This window comes from Bufo gargarizans, chromosome 4, assembly GCF_014858855.1.
Source record: "Bufo gargarizans isolate SCDJY-AF-19 chromosome 4, ASM1485885v1, whole genome shotgun sequence".
Taxonomy (NCBI): Eukaryota; Metazoa; Chordata; class Amphibia; order Anura; family Bufonidae; genus Bufo; species Bufo gargarizans.
The window spans coordinates 522,458,214-522,482,116 of record NC_058083.1 but is presented as its reverse complement, the minus strand read 5'-3'; the positions used below and the strand labels follow the sequence as shown (position 1 = coordinate 522,482,116).

The 23,903-nt window shown below is 46.1% G+C and overlaps 1 protein-coding gene across 1 annotated transcript in view; it reads left to right on the top strand.

Moving 5' to 3' along the window:
* Positions 1–735: 735 nt before the first annotated feature.
* The window catches only part of EHD3 (EH domain containing 3), a 40,824-nt gene continuing 17,656 nt past the window's right edge, over positions 736–23,903 (top strand). Inside the window, exons 1-3 of the mRNA XM_044288994.1 lie at positions 736–1,306; positions 10,366–10,542; positions 17,790–17,887. Coding sequence (XP_044144929.1) covers positions 1,080–1,306; positions 10,366–10,542; positions 17,790–17,887 — 502 coding nt within the window. The 5' untranslated portion in view covers positions 736–1,079. The remainder of the gene's footprint in view (positions 1,307–10,365; positions 10,543–17,789; positions 17,888–23,903) is intronic.

The following is a 23,903-nucleotide window of genomic DNA, read 5'->3' as shown; positions in this document are numbered from 1 at the left end:
GGGGTAGAAACAGACAGAATCCGTGTCATGCCCCGCCCTCTCTGACCCTGCACTAACCATACCACAGTGTTCCTTTAATTTCACCTTTCTTCACCTTCAAAAACCTGCCACCTGAGCCGCCATGCTGAATCATCAGGCCATGCCTTGCAATCTGACGAGATCCGCTAGAGGGCGCTGAAGGGAGGCTGAGAACCTGCAGCATTGCAATTCATTGTAGGCAAAGCCCTGTTCACATTACTTTACCGTGCGTCCAACACCCAACCGGTGAGAAACATGGGGGGGGGGAATATAGATCGGCTCCTTTAAACGTCTGAACTCCTATCACTCCTATTATAGCCGATATTACATGCTGATTAACCCTGCTAGCCATTAATAACAGGAGTGGTTATACATGATGGTAATGACTGCGGCCTAAATTATTTTTATGGGTGCTGTAAAAGTGCTAATTGAGAAAATCAGAGATGACGTCACCGCTTATTTATAGCGCGGAGCTAAATTTAGAAGCCAAAAGGTGACCGGCCTTACCGCTCTCCACCGCCAGATGGCGCCCGCAGTACAGGCAGCGCATTGCTCTGTGGGTTAGGTGCCTGCTTTACCGCTCTCCACCGCCAGATAGCGCTGGCAGCACAGGCAGAACCCGCACTGGATTATCCCTGCATTGCTCAGGAGGTCATGTGCCGCACCCACCAGCATGGCCCCGCCCACTCCGGCTTCACTCATTGCTGTAAACTGGGATGCTTTGCCCGGAGATGGGAACTTCCGGTGTAACACCAGTTTCCTGGGCTGCTGGCATTTAAATCCAGCTGGAAGGGGCTGAATGTGCATCGGTGGGTCCAGTCCCTCTGTCATCCAAGCAGGATCCTGAGCATTTGCTTTGGAGGGGGCTTTTATTTTTGCAAGTCCTCACTGATTGTATCATTTGCATTGACAGAACTGATACATTGTTGCAGAGGAGATCCCAGCGGAATCCCTGGTGCAGATATTTGCAGTACATCCTGCAATTTTTTTTAATTTTTTTTTTTTGCAAAATATATATATTTTTTTAAATTGTCCCAATTTCAGACCTTCCGCCCGCAGAGATGTTCAGCTGGCTGGGGAACGACGACCGGAGGAAAAAGGATCCTGAAGTTTTCCAGACGGTGAGCGATGGGCTGAAGAAATTATACAAGACCAAGCTGCTGCCCCTGGAAGAATATTACAAATTCCACGAGTTTCATTCGCCGGCCTTGGAAGATGCGGATTTTGATAACAAGCCCATGATTCTGCTGGTGGGACAGTACTCTACCGGGAAGACCACCTTCATCCGGTACGTGCATCGGCATTTAAAGGGGGGCTCTATACTGTAGTGGTATCGGGGGTGATGTATTCCCAGGTCATTGTAAGACGTCTTCTGTAAATGTCCCAGGGCTGAGACTTTTCCCAGACAGAAAAAAGGGGGATTTCCTATGGTTTTGTCATAGAACGGGTGACCACCTGATGCCCACGGAGGACCCCCGACCTCCTCTGCTATAGGCATCTGTCTCATAAGGTGCTGGTCATTTGCATATAGTCTGGAGGTCGAAATCTCTGCCCACCACAGCAGAAGCCCCCCGGCGTGGTCACCTGGGCAAGTTCTGCACCTTTCTAATGTGTTTTGTGTTTTAATTTCTCACCATTTTCAAGATCTCTGCTGGCTGTTAGAGAACGGGAAATTTCTTGTTCCCATCTAGAATGTGAAATCCTGTACAGACCTCTGCAGAGCTGAAGGTTTGCTACAATTGTATCCAGAACCAGAAAGTCCTCTAGAAACTGCAGCCGGGACTCCAGGTCTGAAATATTTTACCTGCGCTGATACATTGTAACAAACTATCAAGCCAGGAGAGAGAGGTGTGCGCTGGCTAACAGAGGATTGTTTACAGTGGAAGCTGTATTGGGCTGCACATTCCCATTTACTGACAGCAAGCAGAGATCTTAAATAGGCTGAGAAATTGAAAACAAAAGTGTATTAGAAAGTTGCAGAAGTTATTTATGGGAAAAGTGGAAAATCCCTTTAAGGGGGTCACATGATTAATGAAGCATGAGTCAAAAAGTCACTTGAACGCCGAACCGCAGGTGACGTCTTAAAGGGGAAATCCGGTGTAAATAATCCTGATATGTCGTAGTTACAGCTGAGCGGCGGTCAGTGATAAAGGCGTTTGCTATAAGGTTACGACTAGTGTTGAGCGAACTTGTTTCAAGTTCGGCGTCTAAAGTTCGGGTTTTCGAAGAATCGCGTATAGATTCTAAATTCCGTTATGGACTGTGGTAGCGGAATCCATAACACGATTCGTCGATAACCCGAACTTTAGACGCTGAACTTGAAACACAAGTTCGCTCAACACTAGTTACGACCACGCGGCGCAGTTCTGTTGCGTTTGTGTTCACGCTGTGATTAAACTCAGTTAGGGCCCGTGCTGTGGACTTCAAATTACGGTCTGCAATGCACGGGCACCTTCCGTGGGGCAGGCGCATGGGGATCGCAGACCCATTCACTTGTTCCGCTAAAAGATAGAGCGTGTTCTATTTGTGGTGCGGAGGCACGGAATGGAACTCCAGAAAACACTCCGCAGTGTTCCTTTCCGCATCTCCGGATTTGCGGACCCATTGAAATCAATGGGTCCGCATCCGTGATTCGGAATGACAACGGAACGGTGCCCGTGTATTGCGGATCCGCAAATGCAGTCCGCAATACGGGAACAGGACAGGGCTCGTTCACACAACCGTATTACTTTTTCAGTGTTTTGAGGGCTGTCTTTAACGGATCCGTTTTATGTTTCAGTAGTGGTTCCGTTCCGTTTTTCCGTATGGCGTATACAGTAATTACATAGAAAAAATTGGGCTGGGCATAAAATTTTCAATAGATGGTTCCGCAAAAACGGAACGGATACGGAGTACATTCCGCATGTGTTTTGTTTTGCGGACCCGTTGACTTGAATGGAGCCACGGAACGTGATTTGCGGGCAATAATAGGACAGGTTCTATCTTTTAAACGTAAATACTGAAACGGAATTCATACGGAGTACATTCCGTTTCTTTTGCGGAACTATTGAAATGAAAGGTTCCGTATACGGAACACAAAAAAACGTTTGTGTGAACGAGCCCTTAGTCTTTCTGCATCGTTGATGGCGGCACCAGCAACACCGCGCGGCCGTTAACCGTACAGACCGACTAAACAGTGCAGTCCTGATTAGTTTAATCAGAAACCGTTGCCGCCCGTGCAGTCTCGCGGGATGCGGCAGCAGACATGGACGTGCCACGTGGTCGTACCCTTGGGTCATTGTTGACAGCATGCGGAAAGTTCCTCTGCAGGTGAAACCCCTTTGACACGACTCAGAGATTTATGATGCTGGAAAATTCGGAGCCAATGTCCATTCATATCAAGTCTGCATACAGCGCGCCACATTTACGGAGGGCCACGGGTGAGCGTTCTGGTGCAGATCAGTTTAGGGAGATGTATTACTGATTTTTCTCCAAAAAGAACCCAAAGTGCCTGGTATAAGAGGGGGGGGGGGGGTTGTCAAGGGGTAAAACGCGTCAGTCTTTTTCCGTTTTCTGGCGCAAAGTAATGGTTTGCATTAAGCATCTGACTCCATGCAGGATGCACCGCTGAGATCAGCTTGGCGCGGCCAGTGACTTCCTGGTCGATGTTTACCCCGTCTGACCAGTAGGCAGGATTAGTGAACGGGATCCAGCGTTGTCAGATCTGGGTGTGGCGTTTCTACTCTATAGAAAAAAAATCGGAAAAAAAGCAGCACTCCCAAAAAAAAAAAGGGTTGTTTAACCTCAAGTGAAGGGGGCTGAGCTGCAATACCAAGCACGTCCACTATCCATTGTATGGCGCTGCTTCTTCAAACAGCTGATCGGCGGAGTGCCAGGAGTCAGACCACCTCCCCACTCAAGGATCAGATACTGATGACCTATCCTGAGTAACCATCGCGACCATTAAACACCTGGAAAAAATAATCTGCACCGCGGGTCCAGTTATGTGCAGATATTGTGGCGGGATAGTGTCCTACATGAACGACCTGAGTCGGCCAAGTGAGCAGGGGCCCACTTATTAAGGGCTCACCATATTGGGTCCCGAGGGATGGAAACCTAATAAGGCCTGTATGTAAATCCATCAGCCTACCCACCACCAATTTTTCTCAAGATTGAGGTGATTATTATGCAAATCGTCCGAAAGTGAGTGTATTCTGTGTGGGTCAGGGCGGGGCTTTATAATGTCCCACCCATGAGGATTCGGCTACAGAACAGGAGACCTGTCTGGTAACGGTGCCACGTATCCCCAGCCTCCCCATAACCAGGCAGATTTCCTATGAGAGATGTAATGGCGGCCATAGTGGTTGTCAGTTTGCTTCCCCACAGAGCACGGGGGCCCCTTAAATTCAGATCTGGTCCTAATAATTCTATCTTTGGCCTCTAATCGTCTGGACGCAGCAGAATTAGATGTGATTACCTTCTCGCTCCGTCATATGAATTTAATTACATGGCTCTGGCTTCGCGTTCTTTCCCATAAGCAGCCATTGAAAGTCGCTGATTCTCCGCGTTTTCCCTGATGTTCAGTCTATTGCTCTGTTATCAGCCATTCCAGACTGGGGGGGGGGGGGCTGTAGTGGAGGGGCCCCTGCCCCTCAGTACTTTATGTCGTGGATCTCTAGGTCCTGCAGAGACATTGACATCCACGTGTGACTGATCTCAGCCGCTCCTCTGATTTATAAACCGCTGATTACGGCGTTCCCTTTAATGCGACCATTAAGGCCGTTTTGCCTGCGTGAAGGAGAAGTGGTGAATTATACATGAGGGTTAATAGGGGCCAGGGATTTAGGAAACATTTCAGCCCCTAAATTATTGATAGGGTAAAGAAAGGGGAAGGTGCGAGGGCCAGCCGCTGAGGCAGAAGCCTACGGTGAAGGGGTAGGAGGGGGCCATGTTAGTAGAACCAGAGCTTTTTAACCCCTTAATGACTGCAGGGGGGTGTAAATTGGGTTTTTGTTCTTACTCTTCTGTACTGTCCAGAGGCTTGCTATAAGGGGGAACCTCATGATATCCTGGTGGAGGGTGCAAGTCTGGCAGTTGTCTGCAGAGGTCGCTCTGATTGGTCTTTGTTATTTTTGGGGCACATGGGGCGGGGGGGGGGGGTCACTGATTTCACAGGGCTACTCTGGCTTGTCACTCGCATTACAGGAACTCAATCAGGGTCCACTTTGGCTGGTCACTGTCATTATGGGACCACCCTGACTGGTCACTGTGATTATGGGGCCCACTCCTGGCTTGTTGTAATTATGGGGCCACGCTAGCTAGTCACTGTGATTTATGGGGCCACTCTGGCTGGCTTGCTGCCATCATTCTAGGGACACTCCAGCTGGTTGCGGTCTATATGGGGCCACTCTGACCGGTCACTATTATTATGGGAACACTTGAGGGCTGCTGTCTTTGTAGGGCCACTCTGGCTTGTTGCCGTCATTATGGGGCCACTTTGGCTGGTCGCTGTCTTCATGGGGGGTACATTATGGAACTACTTTGGCTGGGTACAGTTTTTTACAGGGCCACAATTTTCAATCCTTTAGGCCTGATGCACACGACCGTTGTTTTTGGGTCCGCATCCGAGCCGTAGTATTTGCGGCTCGGGTGCAGACCTATTCACTTCAATGGGGCCGCAAAATATGCGGACAGCACTTTGTGTACTTTCCGCATCCGTTGCTCCGCTCCGTGGTCCGCAAAAAAAAAATATAACCTGTTCTATTCTTGTCCGTTTTGCGGACAAGAATAGGCAGTTATATTAATGGCTGTCCGCGCCGTTCCGCAAATTGCAGAACGCACACGGACGCCATCTGTGTTTTGTGGATACGCAATTTGCGGACCGCAAAACACACACCGGTCATGTGCATGAGGCCTTATTCTGCTTTATTGCCGGATTAACAAATCTCCTGGATTATTGGATGGTTTTAGCGAAGTTCAGTACTAACATACAGTGTATAACCAGTATAAGGCCTCATGCACACGACCGTTGTTGTGTTCCGTTCTGCAAAATGGGGTTCCGTTGTTCCGTGATCCGTTTTTGTTTCCGTGTGTCTTCCTTTATTTTTGGAGGATCACCAGACATGGAAAAAAAGTAAAAAAAAGTCTAAGTCAAGTTTGCCATGCAAATGATAGGAAAAAAACGGACGCGGATGACAATCTTGTGTTTTTTCACGGACCCATTGACTTGAATGGGTCCGCAAACCGTTTTCCGTGAAAAAAATAGGACAGGTTATATTTTTTTGACTGACTGAAACAACGGACGCGGATGACAAACGGTGCATTAGCCGAGTTTTCCACGGATCCATTGAAAGTCAATGGTTCCGCAGAAAATCACGGAAAATGGAACAACGGACACGGAATGAAACAACGGTCGTGTGCATGAAGCCTATGGCCTCATGCACACAACCGTCGTTGTGTCCGTTGTTCCATTTTCCGTGATTTTCTGCGGACCCATTGACTTTCAATGGATCCGTGGAAAACTCGGCTAATGTACAGTTTGTCATCCGCGTCCATGATCTAGGTTTCCAGTCCGTGAAAAAAATATGACCTGTCCTATTTTTTTCACGGACAACGGTTCGGGGACCCATTCAAGTCAATGGGTCCGTGAAAAAACACGGATGCACACAAGATTGTCTTCCGCGTCCGTTTTTTTTCCTATCATTTGCATGGCAAACTTGACTTAGACTTTTTCTTACTTTTCTTCATGTCTGGTGATCCTCCAAAAATAAAGGAAGACACACGGAAACAAAACCTGACACGGATCACGGAACAACGGAACCCCTTTTTGCGGACCGCAAAAAAAATACTGTCGTGTGCATGAGGCCTAACCAGTATAACCAGGTCAGGTGCTGTCTGGACATTAAAATGTGGTGAAACTATCTGTGTAGACAAATCTCAGTTAAAGGGGTCGCCCTGATTAAGTCTGCGCCCCTTTAAAGTGTAACCACTGTCCATGTTGTGCAGGAGTCCGTGTCTTGTATCGGCGGCGCGGCCGTTCTCGGTGCAGTAAACAGCAGGGATACAAAGGTCAGGCAGCTGCTGCTGTTACCGTCTGTTTAACTCCTTCCTCGCAGGAGATAAAATCGCTGTCTAAACAGATGAGGCATTTAGGATTTATTCACATGGGGCAGATTTATTGTAGAAATTTCCTGCAACTGGAGATCCATTCCAAGCATCTAAACAGGGTTGATTCTCAAGGTGACAGAGCAGGAATATCGGCATGGAGCCCTGCCGTGTGTGAATACAGCCTTAATATGAGGCTCTGTGGTCATCGGACGTAAACCCCGTACGGTTTTGTCACCAGTTTGCAATTTTTATTTGGTTTTGGTTTATTATAGAAAAAATAATAATACTGGAAACCATCATCAGGTAGGTTAGTGAAGGATCTCATTATGGTTTCTGTGTCTACACTCATCAAATCCTCTAATGAATGGAAGGCTGGGACAGATCACAAAGTACATCATAGGTGAATGGAGTTGCGTTGTCACTGTACAGTTGCAAGAAATTAACCCGGATCAGATTTTTAAAAAAAAAAAAATTTTCTAGACTGTTGGGATGCGACACCGTGTGACTGCGCAGCCGCAACGCGGTCGACCGTCAGTGCTATATGTAATTATACCCTTATGCACTGAAAATACTTAATAGAAACTTATAACTCTGCTGGCTTCACGATATGGCTGCATTTAGGGGTCCACCCCCACTGAGCTTAGGTTACCATTGAACCATTCAAGCATCTGACTGTTGCAGTACCTACCCTAAAATGTGTCCGGAGAATGGCTGTGTAAAGCTTGCCTAGATAGATCAGTCATCAGCAGCTTACTGACTGTTTCCAAGTAGAATAACTTTTTATTTTTTTACCCGAGTAGAAAATATTGTGAAATGTGAAACTAAGATAATGAAGGGGTACTACAGCTGGGAAGGTCTTGTTTTCTTACGTAATCGTTGAAAATGTAAAACAAAGTGTGTGCCAAAATAATGCCGCCCTAGGGTATAGCAATGCTGTGGATATAACCTTCATCCGTCCTATTTACACAACTGGGAGAACTGGGAATGACAAACATGGCCGCCTCTACAGTTCCCACTGGGGGTGATCATCCAGCTTTCCTAGTATACTGAATAGCAAATTCTTTCTCTGTATCCCACAGTCCTGTGCCATGTCTCCGTTGCACTGACTTCACTGCAATGTTTTTCAGGAGAGTCACCGCTTCTTATTTTAAAAATTTCTGCTTGCTGTCAGTGAATGTAAACATTCTTGTTCCCGTCCGGGGGGGTGAAAACCTGCAGAGATCTAATAAGAGCTGTGGATTGGCTGCAGTTGGATTCAGTCTGTACAAACCTCTGTGACGTAAACAGACTGAACTCCAGACTGATATACGTTTTACCTGCACTGATACATTGTAACAAACCTTCAGGTCAGGAGACAGATGTGTGCTGATGTACAGTATTTACAGAAGATTGTTACAATTGCATCCAGTCTGCACAAACACTCAGCTTTCAAAAATAAGCCAGTATTTTTATTTATTTTTCTTTTTTATGTCCCCTTTCACTGACAGTAAGCAGAGATCTTGATAATGGTGAGGAATTGATAGACTGTGTCCATTTAATGAACTTTTCTCATTAGAAATTTATAACACATGACACTCTATATGGGTCACTGTCGTACAGATGGCAGCGGCCTGTTTTGCAGCTTGTGTAGTACCGGAGCATAATTGTTCTCCTCCACAGACGTGTCGGTAACTGCACATTTCTGATTTTGACTCCTGTGCAGTGAAATTGATCTTCTCATCTGTCCTAGATGCTTGTAAGAAGATCACCATCGTCTGTGATCCTGGAGACCACTGGTTTCCTCCAAAAATGACTCTGTACAGCTCAGAGGCCCTTTGGTATTGCTCAGAGATTTTTATTTCCGGAAATCTGCTCAAATATTCTACAGTTGGCCATGCACAGTAGATCAAAATCAGCCGTTGGCATATGTCCATGAAAAGAAGAATGCCTGATGAGTGGCATGCCTAAAGCCCCCTCCCCCCGCTTCAATACTTAAAAAAATAAATAATAATTGTACCCCCTCACAGTAGTATTGCCCTCATTGTACAACCTTCACAGTAGTTTTGTACAGATGTGTGCCCCCTCACAGTAGTTATGCCATCTCTGTGCCCCTTTCATTGTTGTAGTGCCCCCTTTATAGTAGTAATGCCCACTGTGCCCCCTCTATAGTAGAAATCCCAATTGTGCCCCCTTCACATTAGTAATGCCCTCTGTGCCCCTTTAATAGTAATAAAGCCCTCTGTATTAAAACAAACAAACTCCGTAACTACTCACCTTGTCCCGTTCCTGAAGCTCACAGTAGTCTCTTCCCTGTAGGCACAGATCGCTCTGCAGCACTGTGGGTGGAGCTTATGCAGATTTCTAGGCTACAGGCTCTGCCCACACAGGCTGGCAGCGCGATCTGTGTCTGCAGGCTGAATGGTGGAGCGGGAGAAGTCTTCCTGCTTCACCATTCAGAGCGTCACCGGCCTGAAGGACGGGAGGAGCGCTGGGAGCTGAGCGGTGAGGGACAGGACCCAGCTCCCTGCGCTCCAGCGATGAGCACTTCCATATGTCTTGAAGGAAGCGCTCATTGCTTCTGGCACCCCCCTGAGAGCCGGCACACCGGGCGGACCGCTCCCCTCCCCCTTAGTATTCCACTGTGCCTGATCCTTCTCCCCCCTGGGAGACAAGTGGGTGCCGTCTTGTGTCTGGCAGCAATACCCCCCACCCCATTGACATTAACATATATGCCGAGCTGCAAGTGTATTTTTACGGTGGGGGGAGCAGCCGAAAAGGATCAGAAAGGGCTGGTTACAGAGAACAATAGATTCTATCCTGCTGCTGAGAGAAGAGAGAATTAAGGGCACTGTCTCTTTAGTAGTTAGGGGTTCTGTGTTGGTTTCGGACATATAAGCCAGGCGCTGAGGGTGAATTGACACCCATAGTGACTCCCTGTGCACCTAGCGGGGATGTATTGTGAATGTGTCTTATTGTGCGAGATCTCACTTGGCGGGTGTCGCCGTTGCGGTTAACAAAACGGCAGCGACCTTTGCCAAATTTCTGGAATTGCATTATGGGTCTTTTCGGGGATGACCTCACACTGGTTTCCTGCAGCAGCTATGTGGCCGGATTCACGCAGCCATAATATAATGCTTTTAGGGTCTGAATTTTGTCACCATAGGGTTAAGTCAGTTAAAGGGGTACTCCATCTCATAACGTGATGGCACCTCATCTGGATATACAATATCAGATATTCTGTGCAGGAACGCGTCTCTGATTTCGGCTGTGTTCCCTCCTCAGGTACCTTCTGGAGCAGGACTTTCCCGGCATGAGGATCGGACCGGAGCCCACCACAGATTCCTTCATCGCGGTGATGCAGGGGGAGGTTGAAGGGGTTATTCCAGGCAATGCTCTAGTGGTGGACCCCAAAAAACCTTTCCGAAAGCTGAACGCCTTTGGAAATGCCTTTCTAAACAGGTCAGTGTGCGTTATGTCCTTGTTACCCTGTAGACGATGTCGACGGGCTGAGTTTGTCATCGAACGGCTTCATATGTGGACTGCGATGCCGCTCGTTAAAGTAAATTGACACCACGTCTGGACTGGCACTGTGCTGACATGATAAAAATCGGACGAATCCCTCTGCTGCTGCTCCTCCTCCCCTCTCACAGCATGCAGTCACACACACACAGTAAGGTAGCCTGCAGCATCATCTCCGTCCTCCCCCTTTACTTTTCTCTTTCCTGTGTCTTCATTGATGTAAACCTGCCACTGATCCCACCATTCTTCTGTTGCTGGAAGTATTTGGACCTGGTGTTTGTTACGTGTTAGCCATAGGGAGGCGTTACGGACGTCCGCCATTATCTGCTCTCTATATACAGGAGTGTTTACACCCTGCCGTAATGCACTGCCAGGAAGTAGCTGAAAGCTTAAAAGCAAATTCTGAGCTCCCCGGGGGCCACGTGTACTGTAACCAATCCCGCTAACACATTATGTACAGCATGATGATGGAGGAATAGGGGAGGCAGGCGAAGCTCCAGAGACCATAGCTGAGAAGCGGATCCTGCTTGTCAAGGCTGAAATGTGATTCAAAACCTCATATAGTGACCTGGGCGAGCTGCAGAGCCACCATCTTTATGTATGCCTTGTATGTAATCATGACAAACATTCCTGTAAAGACCAGTATACACTGGAGGACCCCATTTGCAATGACCTGTTTTTGTTGCCCTTAGCAACCAATCACAGTGCAGCTTCCATTTCTTACAGTGCTCTAGAATAATGAAAGCTATGCAGTGATTGGTTGCTACAGGCAACAAGACTGACTATAAATGTCCCCCTTATATCACTGCTGCTCTCCCCTGTGCATGATTTGTACAGTAGGCCTCAGTCATTTATTAGAGCCTGTCTTAGTTGCCCATAGCAACCAATCAGAGCTCAGCTTTCATTTCTGAAACTGTTCTGGAAAAATGAAAGCTGATCTCTGATTGGTCGCTTCAAGCAACACAGTCTTGCCATTTTGATAAATGAGGCCCAATGTTATATGACTATTGCAGGTGCAGAGCACAACACATGGATTCTAAGAACACTGCAGATGGCATCCTTGTGTCATGCTCCGCCCCCTGAGGCCCTAAAATAGAGAGAACCATTTGGCCTGGGATGTGCACTAACTTTACACACCATGCATAATAGGAGCCACGGAAAGACTGTCTAGATGGTGTAATATGTCCCCTTTGTCGAGAACTGTGTTTTCTTAAAGGGGTTCTCCGCCTACACTTTTAGAATAACTTTATTTTGTTATTAGACAAGTCTACTGCCCATTGCAACCAATCCTAACACAGCTTTAAGGGTTTCTAAGGACCTGCCGCCTGACAGCCCCATTGTAAAGACTGTGCTTGTTGGGCAATATATCCCTAGCAACCAGTCTGTCAGTCACGACTTGGCTCAAAGCCGGCTTACCGGGGGCAGCCTGGACACAATGGAGGAGATTTATCAAAACTGGTGTAAAGGAAAACTGGCTTGGTTGTCCCTAGCAACCAAATCGGATTCTAGATTTCAGTGCTCCTTTGGAAGGTGAAATCTGATTGGTTGCTATGGGCAACTAAGCCGCTTTCCTTTACACCAATTTTGATCTCCCCCAGTCTCTTTATGGCATTTCACATCTCTGTCAGCTTTTAGTAATCAGATTTTTCCAAAATGTAAATTTACCCGGGGACTCTCTTTAAAGGGCAGAAATGCCTCAGCAGTGTGTTCTGCGCAGCCGCTGCCACCCTTCAGTCCTCTGTGCTTGGTTAGGAATACCAGGAATTTGGACCGTGACTGAGGTGTGAATTATCGCGGCCCGCTGATAAGGCGGTGAGGTCGAGGTTCACAAGCTGCTCATATGCAGCCGAAATCTCAATGACATGACGGGAATGTTTGTGCTGTGAGCTCTAATTAAATGCTCAGTGATACTGGTCTGAGTGTAGTTATTAAAGGGAGGGTCCCTCATTGTGTCTCTGCTCTTAATTTGTAAGATGATGGCAGAGGCCTGTTGTTGCATAGACTTGCAGTCGGGTCCATAAATATTGGGACATCAACACAATTCTAACATTGTTGGCTCTATTCACCACCATAATGGATTTGAAATGAAACTAACAAGATGTGCTTTACCTGCAGACTGTCAGCTTAAATATGAGGTCATTACGTCCAAATCAGGTGAACGGTGCAGGAATTACAACAGTTTGCATATGTGCCTCCCACTTGTTAAGGGACCAAAAGTAATGGGACAGAATAATAATCATAAATCAAATTTTCACTTTTTAATACTTGGTTGCAAATGCTTTGCAGTCAATTACAGCCTGAAGTCTGGAACGCATAGACATCACCAGACGCTGGGTTTCATCCCTGGTGATTCTCTGCCAGGCCTCTACTGCAACTGTCTTCAGTTCCTGCTTGTTCTTGGGACATTTTCCCTTCAGTTTTGTCTTCAGCAAGTGAAATGCAGCTCAATCGGATTCAGGTCCGGTGATTGACTCGGCCATTGCAGAACATTCCACTTCTTTCCCTTAAAAAAAAAAACTCTTTGGTTGCTTTTGCAGTATGCTTTGGGTCATTGTCCATCTGCACTGTGAAGCGCCGTCCAATGAGTTCTGAAGCATTTGGCTGAATATGAGCAGATAATATTGCCCGAAACCCTTCAGAATTCCTCCTGCTGCCTTTGTCAGCAGTCACATCATCAATAAATACAAGAGAACCAGTTCCATTGGCAGCCATACATGCCCACGCCATGACACTACCACCACCATGCTTCACTGATGAGGTGGTATGCTTAGGATAATGAGCAGTTCCTTTCCTTCTCCATACTCTTCTCTTCCCATCACTCTGGTACAAGTTGATCTTGGTCTCATCTGTCCATAGGATGTTGTTCCAGAACTGTGAAGGCTTTTTTAGATGTCGTTTGTCAAACTCTAATCTGGCCTTCCTGTTTTTGAGGCTCATCAGTGGTTTACATCTTGTGGTGAACCCTCTGTATTCACTCTGGTAAAGTCTTCTCTTGATTGTTGACTTTGACACACAAACACCTACCTCCTGGAGAGTGTTCTTGATCTGACCAACTGTTGTGAAGGGTGTTTTCTCTACTAGGGAAAGAATTCTTCGGTCATCCACCACAGTTGTTTTCAATGGTCTACTGGGTCTTTTGGTGTTGCTGAGCTCACCGGTGCGTTCCTTCTTTTTAAGATTGTTCCAAACAGTTGTTTTGGCCATGTCTAATGTTTTTGCTATCTCTCTGATGGGTTTGTTGTGTTTTTTCAGCCTAATGATGGCTTGCTTCACTGATGGTGACAGCTCTTTGGATCTCCATCTTGAGAGTTGACAGCAACAGATTCCAAATGCAAATAGCAGACTGGAAATGACCTCTGGACCTTTATCTGCTCATTGTAATTGGGATAATGAGGAAATAACACACAACGGCCATGGAACAGCTGAGAAGCCAAATGTCCCATTACTTTTGGTCCCTTAACAAGCGGGAGGCACATATGCAAACTGCTGTATTTCCTGCACCGTTCACCTAATTTGGATGTAAATACCCTCAAATTAAAGCTGACAGTCTGCATGTAAAGCACATCTTGTTTGTTTCATTTCAAATCCATTGTGGTGGTGTATAGAGCCCAAAATGTTACAATTGTGTCGATGTCCCAATATTTGTGAGCCTGACTGTATGTATATGTATTATGTAGTCTCTGTCCATGACCTTTTTTTTTTTTATTTGTATGCCGCTTTTAGAGGTGTGTGTGTGTGTGTGTGTGTGTGTGTGTGTGTATATTATACCGTATTTTTCGCCCTATAAAACGCACCGGCCCATAAGACGCACTTAGGTTTTAGAGGAGAACAATAAGAAAATAATATTTTCCATTACACCTCAGGTCAGACAAGCAATCAGACCCCCAAAGTTAATCAGACCTCAGATCAGCCCCTATATGTCAGCCAGCAGACCCATATATCAACCCCTATATGTCAGCCAGCAGACCCATATATCAACCCCTATATGTCAGCCATTAGCCCCCAGTGCAAATAAAATAAAACTCGCTTACTTCTCCTGCTCCTGATCGCCACCGCTCCTCACAATCGGGATTCTCTTCATTCTGCTGTCTGCTCTGTATCGCGGCGCACAGTGTGAGGTCACAGAGCCGGTGGTAGCCGAGCCGAGGACTAGGAATCGGTGAGTACAGAGCCTTCACCGCTTCCTGGTCCTCCGGTACTAATGAAACGCTTCCATAATTGAGAAAACTTCTGAAATGCCTATAGTATATGCTTAAGTATACCATAGAAATATCTGACAAAAAGATCCAAAATCAATGAAGCAGCAAACACTGTGAAAACCAAAACTTGCGTGAATCAAAAAGCTTTTGCCAACAATTTTACAGCACGTAAATGTAAGCGTTTCCATGTCAACGTCACGGATTTTTGAACTCTCAGATATTTTGGCATCAGGCTGTCTAAATACAGTCCCCGAGTGGTGATGCCACGCACCTCCTACTGAGCCATGTGACTGCAGTTTAGTTGCAAAAACCTTGGAGTGGAGTGACTGCAGAATCGGACTAGAAACATAGAATGTGTCGGCAGATAGGAACCATTTGGCCCATCTAGTCTGCCCAATATACTAAATACTATGAATAGCCCCTGGCCCTATCTTATATGAAGGATGGCCTTATGCCTATCCCATGCATGCTTAAACTCCTCCACTGTATTTGCAGCTGCCACTTCTGCAGGAAGGCTATTCCATGCATCCACTACTCTCTCAGTAAAGTAATACTTCCTGATATTACTCTTAAACCTTTGCCCCTCTAATTTAAAACTATGTCCTCTTGTAGCAATTTTTCTTAAACAATATGGGTCCCAGAACAGATCCCTGAGGTACCCCACTGGTAACAAGACCTTGGTCTGAATATACTCCATTGACTACAACCCTCTGTTGTCTGTCCCTCAGCCACTGCCTAATCCATTGAACAATATAGGAGTCCAAGCCCAGACTGCACTTTATTGATAAGCTTTCTATGTGGGACAGTATCAAAAGCCTTACTAAAGTCTAGATAAGCGATGTCTACTGCACCTCCGCCATCTATTATTTTAGTCGCCCAATTAAAAAAAATCTATAAGATTAGTTTGACATGATCTCCCTGAAGTAAACCCATGCTGTTTTTGATCTTTCAATCCATGGGATTTTAGATGTTCCACAATCCTCTCCTTAAGTTTGGTTTCCATTAATTTCCCCACTATTGATGTCAGGCTTACTGGCCTATAGTTGCCCGATTCCTCCTTACTACCTTTCTTGTGAATGGGCACAACATTTGCTAATTTCCAATCTTCTGGGACGACTCCTGTTGCCAGTGATTGGTTAAATAAATCTGTTAATGGTTTTGCTAGTTCACCGCTAAGCTCTATTAATAGCTTTGGGTGTATCCCATCAGGCCCCTGTGACTTATTTGTATTGATTTTAGACAGCTGACTTAGAACCTCTTTCTCTGTAAAAACACATGCGTCAAAAGATTCATTAGTCTTCCTCCCTAAGGCCCCTTGCAGATGAGCGTGTCCGGATGCGTTGCGTCTGCGATCAGGGAAAATTGTACGAGTAGGTACGCAATTGCAGTCAGTTTTGATGTTAAATTTTTATCGCGCTGGTGCAATGCGTTTTGCACGCACGTGATAAAAAAAAAAAAAAAAAAACTGACTGTGGTACCCAGACCCGAACCCGGACTTCTTCACTGCAGTTTGGGTTAGGTGTTCTTTAGATTCTTGCTGCTTCTTTCAGGACCTGCAAAAGGACCTTTTGACGTAATCACGCTTACCACCTCAATCTACAGTTTACTATGCATTCTGCATTCTTGTCGTGTGAAAGGGGCCTAACTGAGGTCCTTTTCCTTCATTTTCCTTTGTAAAAACTGAACAGAAGTATTCGTTGAGGCAGTCAGCTAGTTCTTTATCTTCTTCCATATAACTTCTTCCTTCTTTTGTTTTTTAATTTGGCAATTCCTTGTTTTAGTTTCCTTTTTTCCTTTCTGTATCTGAAGAATGCCTTTATCGCCTTTTTTCACTGACTGAGCTAATTTCTCCTCTGTCTGCGCTACACAGGGTTTGATTGCCACCTGTAACCATGGGGGAAAAATATCTATATTTATTTTATTTTTTTATGCATTAGAATAATGAAAATGGTTGGTTGCAAACATGGAGTTTCTGTCCTGCTCTGACTCTTTCTGCTCCTCGCTCCACGTCCTGTATAAGATCCGCACTGAATGCGTTCCACAAACACTACGGCTCTGTGAAAGCATTGTGTTTGCCGAGGAGCTGACGTGACACATTGTACGGCGGATCCTTCTAATGGAATCGTTATGTAATGGGAACGTTCTGTTCATGCAAGGTCCATAATCAGCCGGTGGTGTTTCAAGGTCATTGGAGCATTCTACAATGTGTCCTGCAAGTCCAAAGTGTAACAAACTGGATACAGCCTGCAGCGTCCATGATATAGACTGGTCGCTGCCCCCCTATAAAATCAGCACACATCTGAAATACTGGGGGGACCATGCCCCTCCCAATATGTAACCCCACCACACATTATGAAACTGTCTTAATCACATTCATGAGTAGATCGGTCGCTGTTTCCGACGATATCAGCGCACCCTTTTCCTAAAATACTCTGTGATGCTGGGGACCCTGCTCCTATGTAACTCCCAATCTTTAACCTCCCACTTGTCTTCATTCTCTTCCTCACATCATGACACTACCCTTGTTACAGCCCTGACCTCACTAAGTAGACAGGTCACTAAATGAACACACTGCTCTCCTGAAATACTCTGTGCTGCTGGGAGCACCCTGCTCCTTCTGATTTGTAGCTTTTTGTCTTTGACCATTGACCTAATTCCCCTCCCCACCAGACATGAGTAGACATGTCACTGCCTCCCACAGTATTAGCACACTTCTGAAACGCTCTGTGCTGCTGGGAGAAACCTCCTCCTTCAATTATGAAAGTCTCCATCTATGACCACCGCCCATTGTCACCTGAAGCTCACCACTGATCTCATTTCATGAGTGGACGGGTCACTGCCCTTCATAAGATCAGCACCCTCCTCGCCTGAAATGCTCTGTGCTGCTGTGAGTGATAATTGCCCACTTCCAGTGATTTTTTTTTTAGGGCCGGTCACAGAGCCTTCTTCATGAAATCTATTTATGTTGGTCTGTTCTCTGTTACGCAGGTTCGTTTGTGCACAGCTTCCCAACCCGGTCCTGGAAAGCATCAGTGTCATTGACACCCCTGGGATCCTGTCCGGAGAGAAACAGAGGATAAGTCGAGGTGAGGGTCTCAGTGTCTGTACCGGTCCCTATGGTATATCATCCGCTAATGCTGGACGTATAGATAATACAGGGGATGTCACTGGGAGGCTGGCAACGATTCCACATCTATGGCTGGAATGGATGATCCTCCATATGTAACCACTGAGGTGGTCGCTCTCCATCCACATATCCACATCTGGATCGAATTTCGTTGTGACACATTTAAAGGGGCTGTCTAGTTTTAGCACTGAATAATGAGATGTTCTGCAGCTTTCTAATATGCTTTATATCTCTGTTCTTCATTATGTTCAAGATCTCTGCTTGCTCTGAGGAAAAAATGCTAAAAAAAAAACTAAAAACTGTCATCGCTACCCATAGCAACCTATCACAGTTCTGTTCGGACAACAGGACCATTGATAGTTGTGATAAATGATGATGATTATTATTATTATATCATAATACAAAAAAATATATTATTATTATTATTATTATTATTATTTTATATATATATATTTTTATTTTTTTTTAAGGTTAAAGTGGTATTCTGGTTGTTTGAAGTTATCTGATCTTATAACTATCGTACCGGTCGTACCGCTGAGACCCCCCACCAATCATGAAAACGGGGGCCCCATATCCTCTGCATCCCCCCTGAAATGAACGGGGTGGCCGCTCCAGTCATCTCTATGGGAGTTCCGGGAGTGGCCAGATGCTGTGCTCAGTTTTCTCTGGAACTCCCATAGACAGTGGCAGTGTGAATGCTCGACCTGTCACTCCATTCATTTTGGGGGGGGGGCACTGTGGGCAAAGGGGTTTTTGTGATCAGCGGGCGTCCAAGCAGTAGGACCCCCACTAATCTATTAGTTGTCCCCTATTCTGTGTGCCCACAGCTGATTGGTTTGTTACAATGTAAAAGGCAGGAAGGGGACGGTTATATAAGTCCTGGCTCCAGGCAGGAGAAAGATACTGATACATTGTAACAAAACCTTCGAAAAACCTGCTGCTCGTTTGCTACTATTGTCAGCCTGTGTTTCTTCTTCGAAGTAGCAATTTCTTTATCCCAAATTAATTTCCTGCCGGAAAGTAGTTTGCACAGAAGGGAAATTAAAGGGATATTCCAGTTTCAGTGAATAAATGTTATTCTTCATAGAATGAAAAGTTTCCAATATACTTTCTGCAACAATTTATCATTTTCAAGATCTCTGCTTGCTGCCATTCAATAGGGACCTGATATTTTTTGCTTCCAGGGTAGAAAAAAGAAATCTGTCCTGGTGATGTGATGAAAACGCGCACAGCTTGTTACTGCTCAGCTGGGTATCCATCCCATGGCCAGGATGGGATTTTTTTCACCCCCCCCCCCCCCCCCAGAGATCTTGGATACCACAGGGAATCGATGCAGGAAGTATACTGGAAAGTTTAAGGACTTTTTCATTAAAAAAATCCAGTTTCATCAACTAAGGCTACATGCACACGACCGTATGTGTTTTGCGGTCCGCAAATTGCGGATCCGCAAAAAACGGATGACGTTCCGTATGGCTTTTTTTTTTTTTTTTTTTTTTTTTTGCGGAGCAACGGAACGGACATACTCATGCGGACAGCACAGTTTGGGTGGGTCCACATCCTATCCGCAAAAAAAAATGTATCGGACACGGAAACAAAATACGGTTGTGTGCATGAGGCCTAAATGTCATTCTCTCTCACACCTGCAATTACAGGTACCTCTTGCTGCTGTCAATGCAAATGACGGCTTCAGTGCACCGAGGGGCGGGGGCCAGCACTGAAAAGCTGAGGGGGTAGCTGCTAGGCCATTCCCCGCAGTGCTCTGAAGCCTTCGCTTGCATAAGGAATAAATGTTGTTGTTTTTTTTCTTCTTCACAAGGCTGGTATCATTTTAATCAGCAGGATCAACCCTACCGGTCAGTAACCATGGCTTAAAGGGGTTATCCAACCCCTAAAATGCCTTCCCATACGGCCGGGCCCCTTACAGAGTTTGTACTTACCTGGCTGTCTGGCGCCCACGTCGCTTCTGACATCCACCGCTGCATCTCCCTGTCGTGCAGATGAACACATCTGGCGGTGGGGAAAGGGGGGAGGATAGCAGGCCGCGATGCCTCCCTAGCGTCACCCGAGATGCAAGGGCGTCAGGAGCAACGTGGGTGCCGGGGAGCCATTTAAGTACATCCTCTGTGAGGGGCCCGGGTGTATGGGGAGGCATTTAATAGGATTAGTCCTGCTGATAGGTGGTCTCCTGATGACACTTCCCCTTCCACATGCCTCATTGGGGTATATGGATGTCGGGGGGGGGGGGGGGGCACTTGGGATTCCCATCTATGAGGCTAAGCGAAGAGACCCTTGAGGTGTCAGACCGGGCTGGCTCCATGTAATACACATATACATATATGATCAGCTCGGGATACGCTCTGTGACCTCCACGCTATCTCGTACATTGTGGGCATGTTGTCAGCCGCTGCCAGGGCTGTTTCTACTAAACACTGAGCCCGTCGGCTGTGATGTAGCCCAGATGGCAGGAGCTGGCACAGAGGCCTGGCAATAGGCCTAGCCTGTAGTAACCAATGGACACCGCTTGCAGCACCCGGGCAGCAGAGCAGAACTACACATCAGTGGGATACATATATTATATCAGGGGAGCGGGACATAGAACTGGTGAATACGGATTGTACATACCAAGGGGTGCCGGATCTTACATGACCAGGACTGGGCGCTGCGCATATAAACTGCTAGCAAACCCTGGACTCTATAGAACACTGCCCAAATGAATGAGCCCTGTACATACACCACTGGGTACCAGGGCCGGGACACTGTATATACCACTGGGCACAAAGGGAAAAGGCACTGTCTTACGGTGATAATAGTATCTGGCATGGTGGCAACCCCAGCAGGGCATCATGTATAGATCAGTACCCAGGATGAACTGGGCTGGGTACTGGTGAAAGCCCTGCCGTCCTCCTCCTCCTCTCTGTGAGAATCAAAGGATTGGGCAGATTGAAATCCAACAGTCTGATCCTTCTCTCCCCCAGCATCTGCCATCAAGAAGATTCGGGTAACCCCCAAACATTAGATGGTTGGCTGCAATGCATCTAAGATGTATGGCCGCCTTTTAGTCCATACCACATTCACAATGGCGGGGGGGGGGGGGGGCGGGCTAATACGCTGGTCCAACTGGCCTCAGTGGCTGTTGTTGGAATACTTGGTTAACGCCGAACCTGTTCATTTAACCCCTCAGATTCTGCAATCATTAGCAGTCACTGCATCTGTGGGGTTAGACAGAGCCTTTTGACTGGACCCTCATCAGTAAAATCGCGGTGCTCTGATCAGTTATGACAGCCTGAGGCCTGGAAAGGTTCCCAGGCCAGTCATGGTTAACTGCCTGTAAAGCCATGCACGAGGCTGTGTCTCAGAATCCCTTAGACCACAATAGTGTTATATTGTGGTCTGTGGAACAAGAGATCAGAAGATCACATGCTCTAGCCCCCTAAGGAGGCTAAAAGTTGTTGCATGAAAAAAAAATATATACTGTATATTAAATTCGAATCGCTCCTTTTCACAATTTTACATATAAAAATAAACCTAACCGGTATTGCTGCGTCCCCAAATGTCTGACCTATTGAAATCGCAAATCTGTAATCGCAAATGTATAAAGGTTATGGCTGTCAGAATATGGAGATGCAAAGATTTTTTTTTACAGAAGTAGTAAAACAAAATAAAAAGTATACAAACTTGGTATCGCCATAATTGTATTCATCCACGTCATCAGAATGTTGTCATTTTTAGAGCAAAATCCAAAAAAAGTGGCAAATTGTTTGTGTTTTTTGTCAATTTTTTCTCCTCAAATCATTTATTTTATTTTTTTCCCATACAAGACACAGTAAGGCCTTATGCACACGACCGTTGTGTGCTTTGCAGTCCGCAAATCGCGGATCCGCAAAACACAGATGGCGTCCGTGTGCGTTCCGCAATTTGTGGAACGGCACGGACAGCCTTTAATATAACTGCCTATTCTTGTCCGCAAAGCGCGGACAAGAATAGGACAGGTTGTGTTTTTTGCAGACCACGGAACGGAGAAACGGATGCGGACAGCACACGGAGTGCTGTCCGCATCTTTTGCGGCCCCATTGAAGTGAATGGGTCTGCATCCGAACCGCTAAAACTGCGGCTCGGATGCGGACCAGAACAACGGCCGTGTGCATGAGGCCTAAATTAAATGGTGCCATTAAAAAAAAATACAACTTGTCAAATAAGCCCTCCATAGGGCAATGTGAATGGAAGATCAAAAAGTTGTGGCTCTTGGAATGTGGGGAGGAAAAAATAAAAATGGGCCCGGTGTTTAAGGGGTTAATGTCGGCAGGCGGCGGGTATCGGTGCCCGTACAGCTGTGGCTTTCTGTTCAGCAGACTTTATAACATGCGGTGCGAGGATTAGTGTCGCGGCAAATGAGATGTGTGTGTTTTGTTTTTTTTTCGTTTGTTTTTTTTATCTTGTGGATTTGAGTCTTTACAAACTTTTTTTGTTTGTCTTGGAAAAAACCTGTACAAGACGCCGTCCCAGCAGCTGGTTTATCGTGAAACTACAACCCCCTCCCTTCCTGAAGACATGGCCGACCTGACCTGCACATTGACTTGTCATGAGGATGTGATGGTCCGCTTTACGGGTCAACATGGCCGCCTGCTTCCTTATAATCAAGTGCGACACATTCCTGACTCCACAGAAAAGTCATTAATCGCTGCTCGCACACAGTTTTTTTTTTTTTTTTTTTTTGGGTCAGTTTTATTAGTGATAGTGTTTTTTTTTTATTTTTTTTTTATTTATTTTTTTATATATAATGTCTTCTTCTCTTTCTTTATTGTTCCTCTATACAGAAAAATTCCTTTAATCCGGCATCAAAGGGACCCGATCATTGCCAGATTGTCATATATTCTGGATTATCACTCCGGTATATAAAAGAGCAGGAAGCCCACATTCTAACTTTAGAAACTTCCCGGCTCTGTCCTCTACAGTTTAGATTACACCTGACACTGAGTCTACTTTCACTGCCCTAGACCACCAGGGATCTTGGCATTAACCACTTCATAGCCCTAGTCCACCAGGGCTATTATATCCTTAACACTTTTTTACTACCCTAAAACACCATGGCTGTTACCACTAGACCCTTCATTGCCCTCCAGGGATATCATCATTTATTATTTCTAAGCCATATGTACAGGGGTATACTATGGAGGAGACGGGACTAACTGCTCACTACTCCCACCTCACCCTAAATTTGGAAGGCGATATATCTTTCCACGCTGGCGGGTATAATTTACGGCTGCCCCTTGCCCTTCATTAGAACCTCAGTGATATTCGGCATCCGTGTGTGAGTATTTACAGTAGTAACCATTACTCTCCGTTCATACCTCTCTGCAATGTCATGCATATCCCCCGACCCCGCCATTTAGCGAGGTGATGTGATAGTGTTTGAGGCTCGCTGCTAAATATTTTCCAGGAGTGCGACATATATTTAGGGACTGCCAGGGCTGGTGACCTGCCCACACTACGAGGTACTCCTATTCCGTACATGGGTCGGCTGCAAGAAGAACCTGACACTGGAAAACTGATTAACAATCCGTTCTCCTCCATCTGTCCCCAAATTGGCGCTCGCCAGGGACCTACTAGTGCCCACTATTCCATGCCCATCAAGGCCAGGACTACAGAGCGCCTTAAGATCCGCTGCTACATTGCACCTACTGATATCGCATGTGGAACTGGCAGATATGCCAACCTGTTGTCATTAGGTGCGACATTAATGTTGTGCGGCCACAAGTCGTTGTGTAGCCCTAGCCAAAAGTGATAAAGGACCAGAAACCCAGTCATTAGTATTAGGCCCCCTCCTATTCTTTTCTATGACTGTTCGGTAATCCAGAATATCTGATAATCCAGAACCTCTCCTGTCAGATCTATGACAGCATTATTAAATGAGGCCCCTCCTGGCTTTCCTGTATATTACCGGTAATTCGATGATAATCCTGGACGCTGTCAGTGCT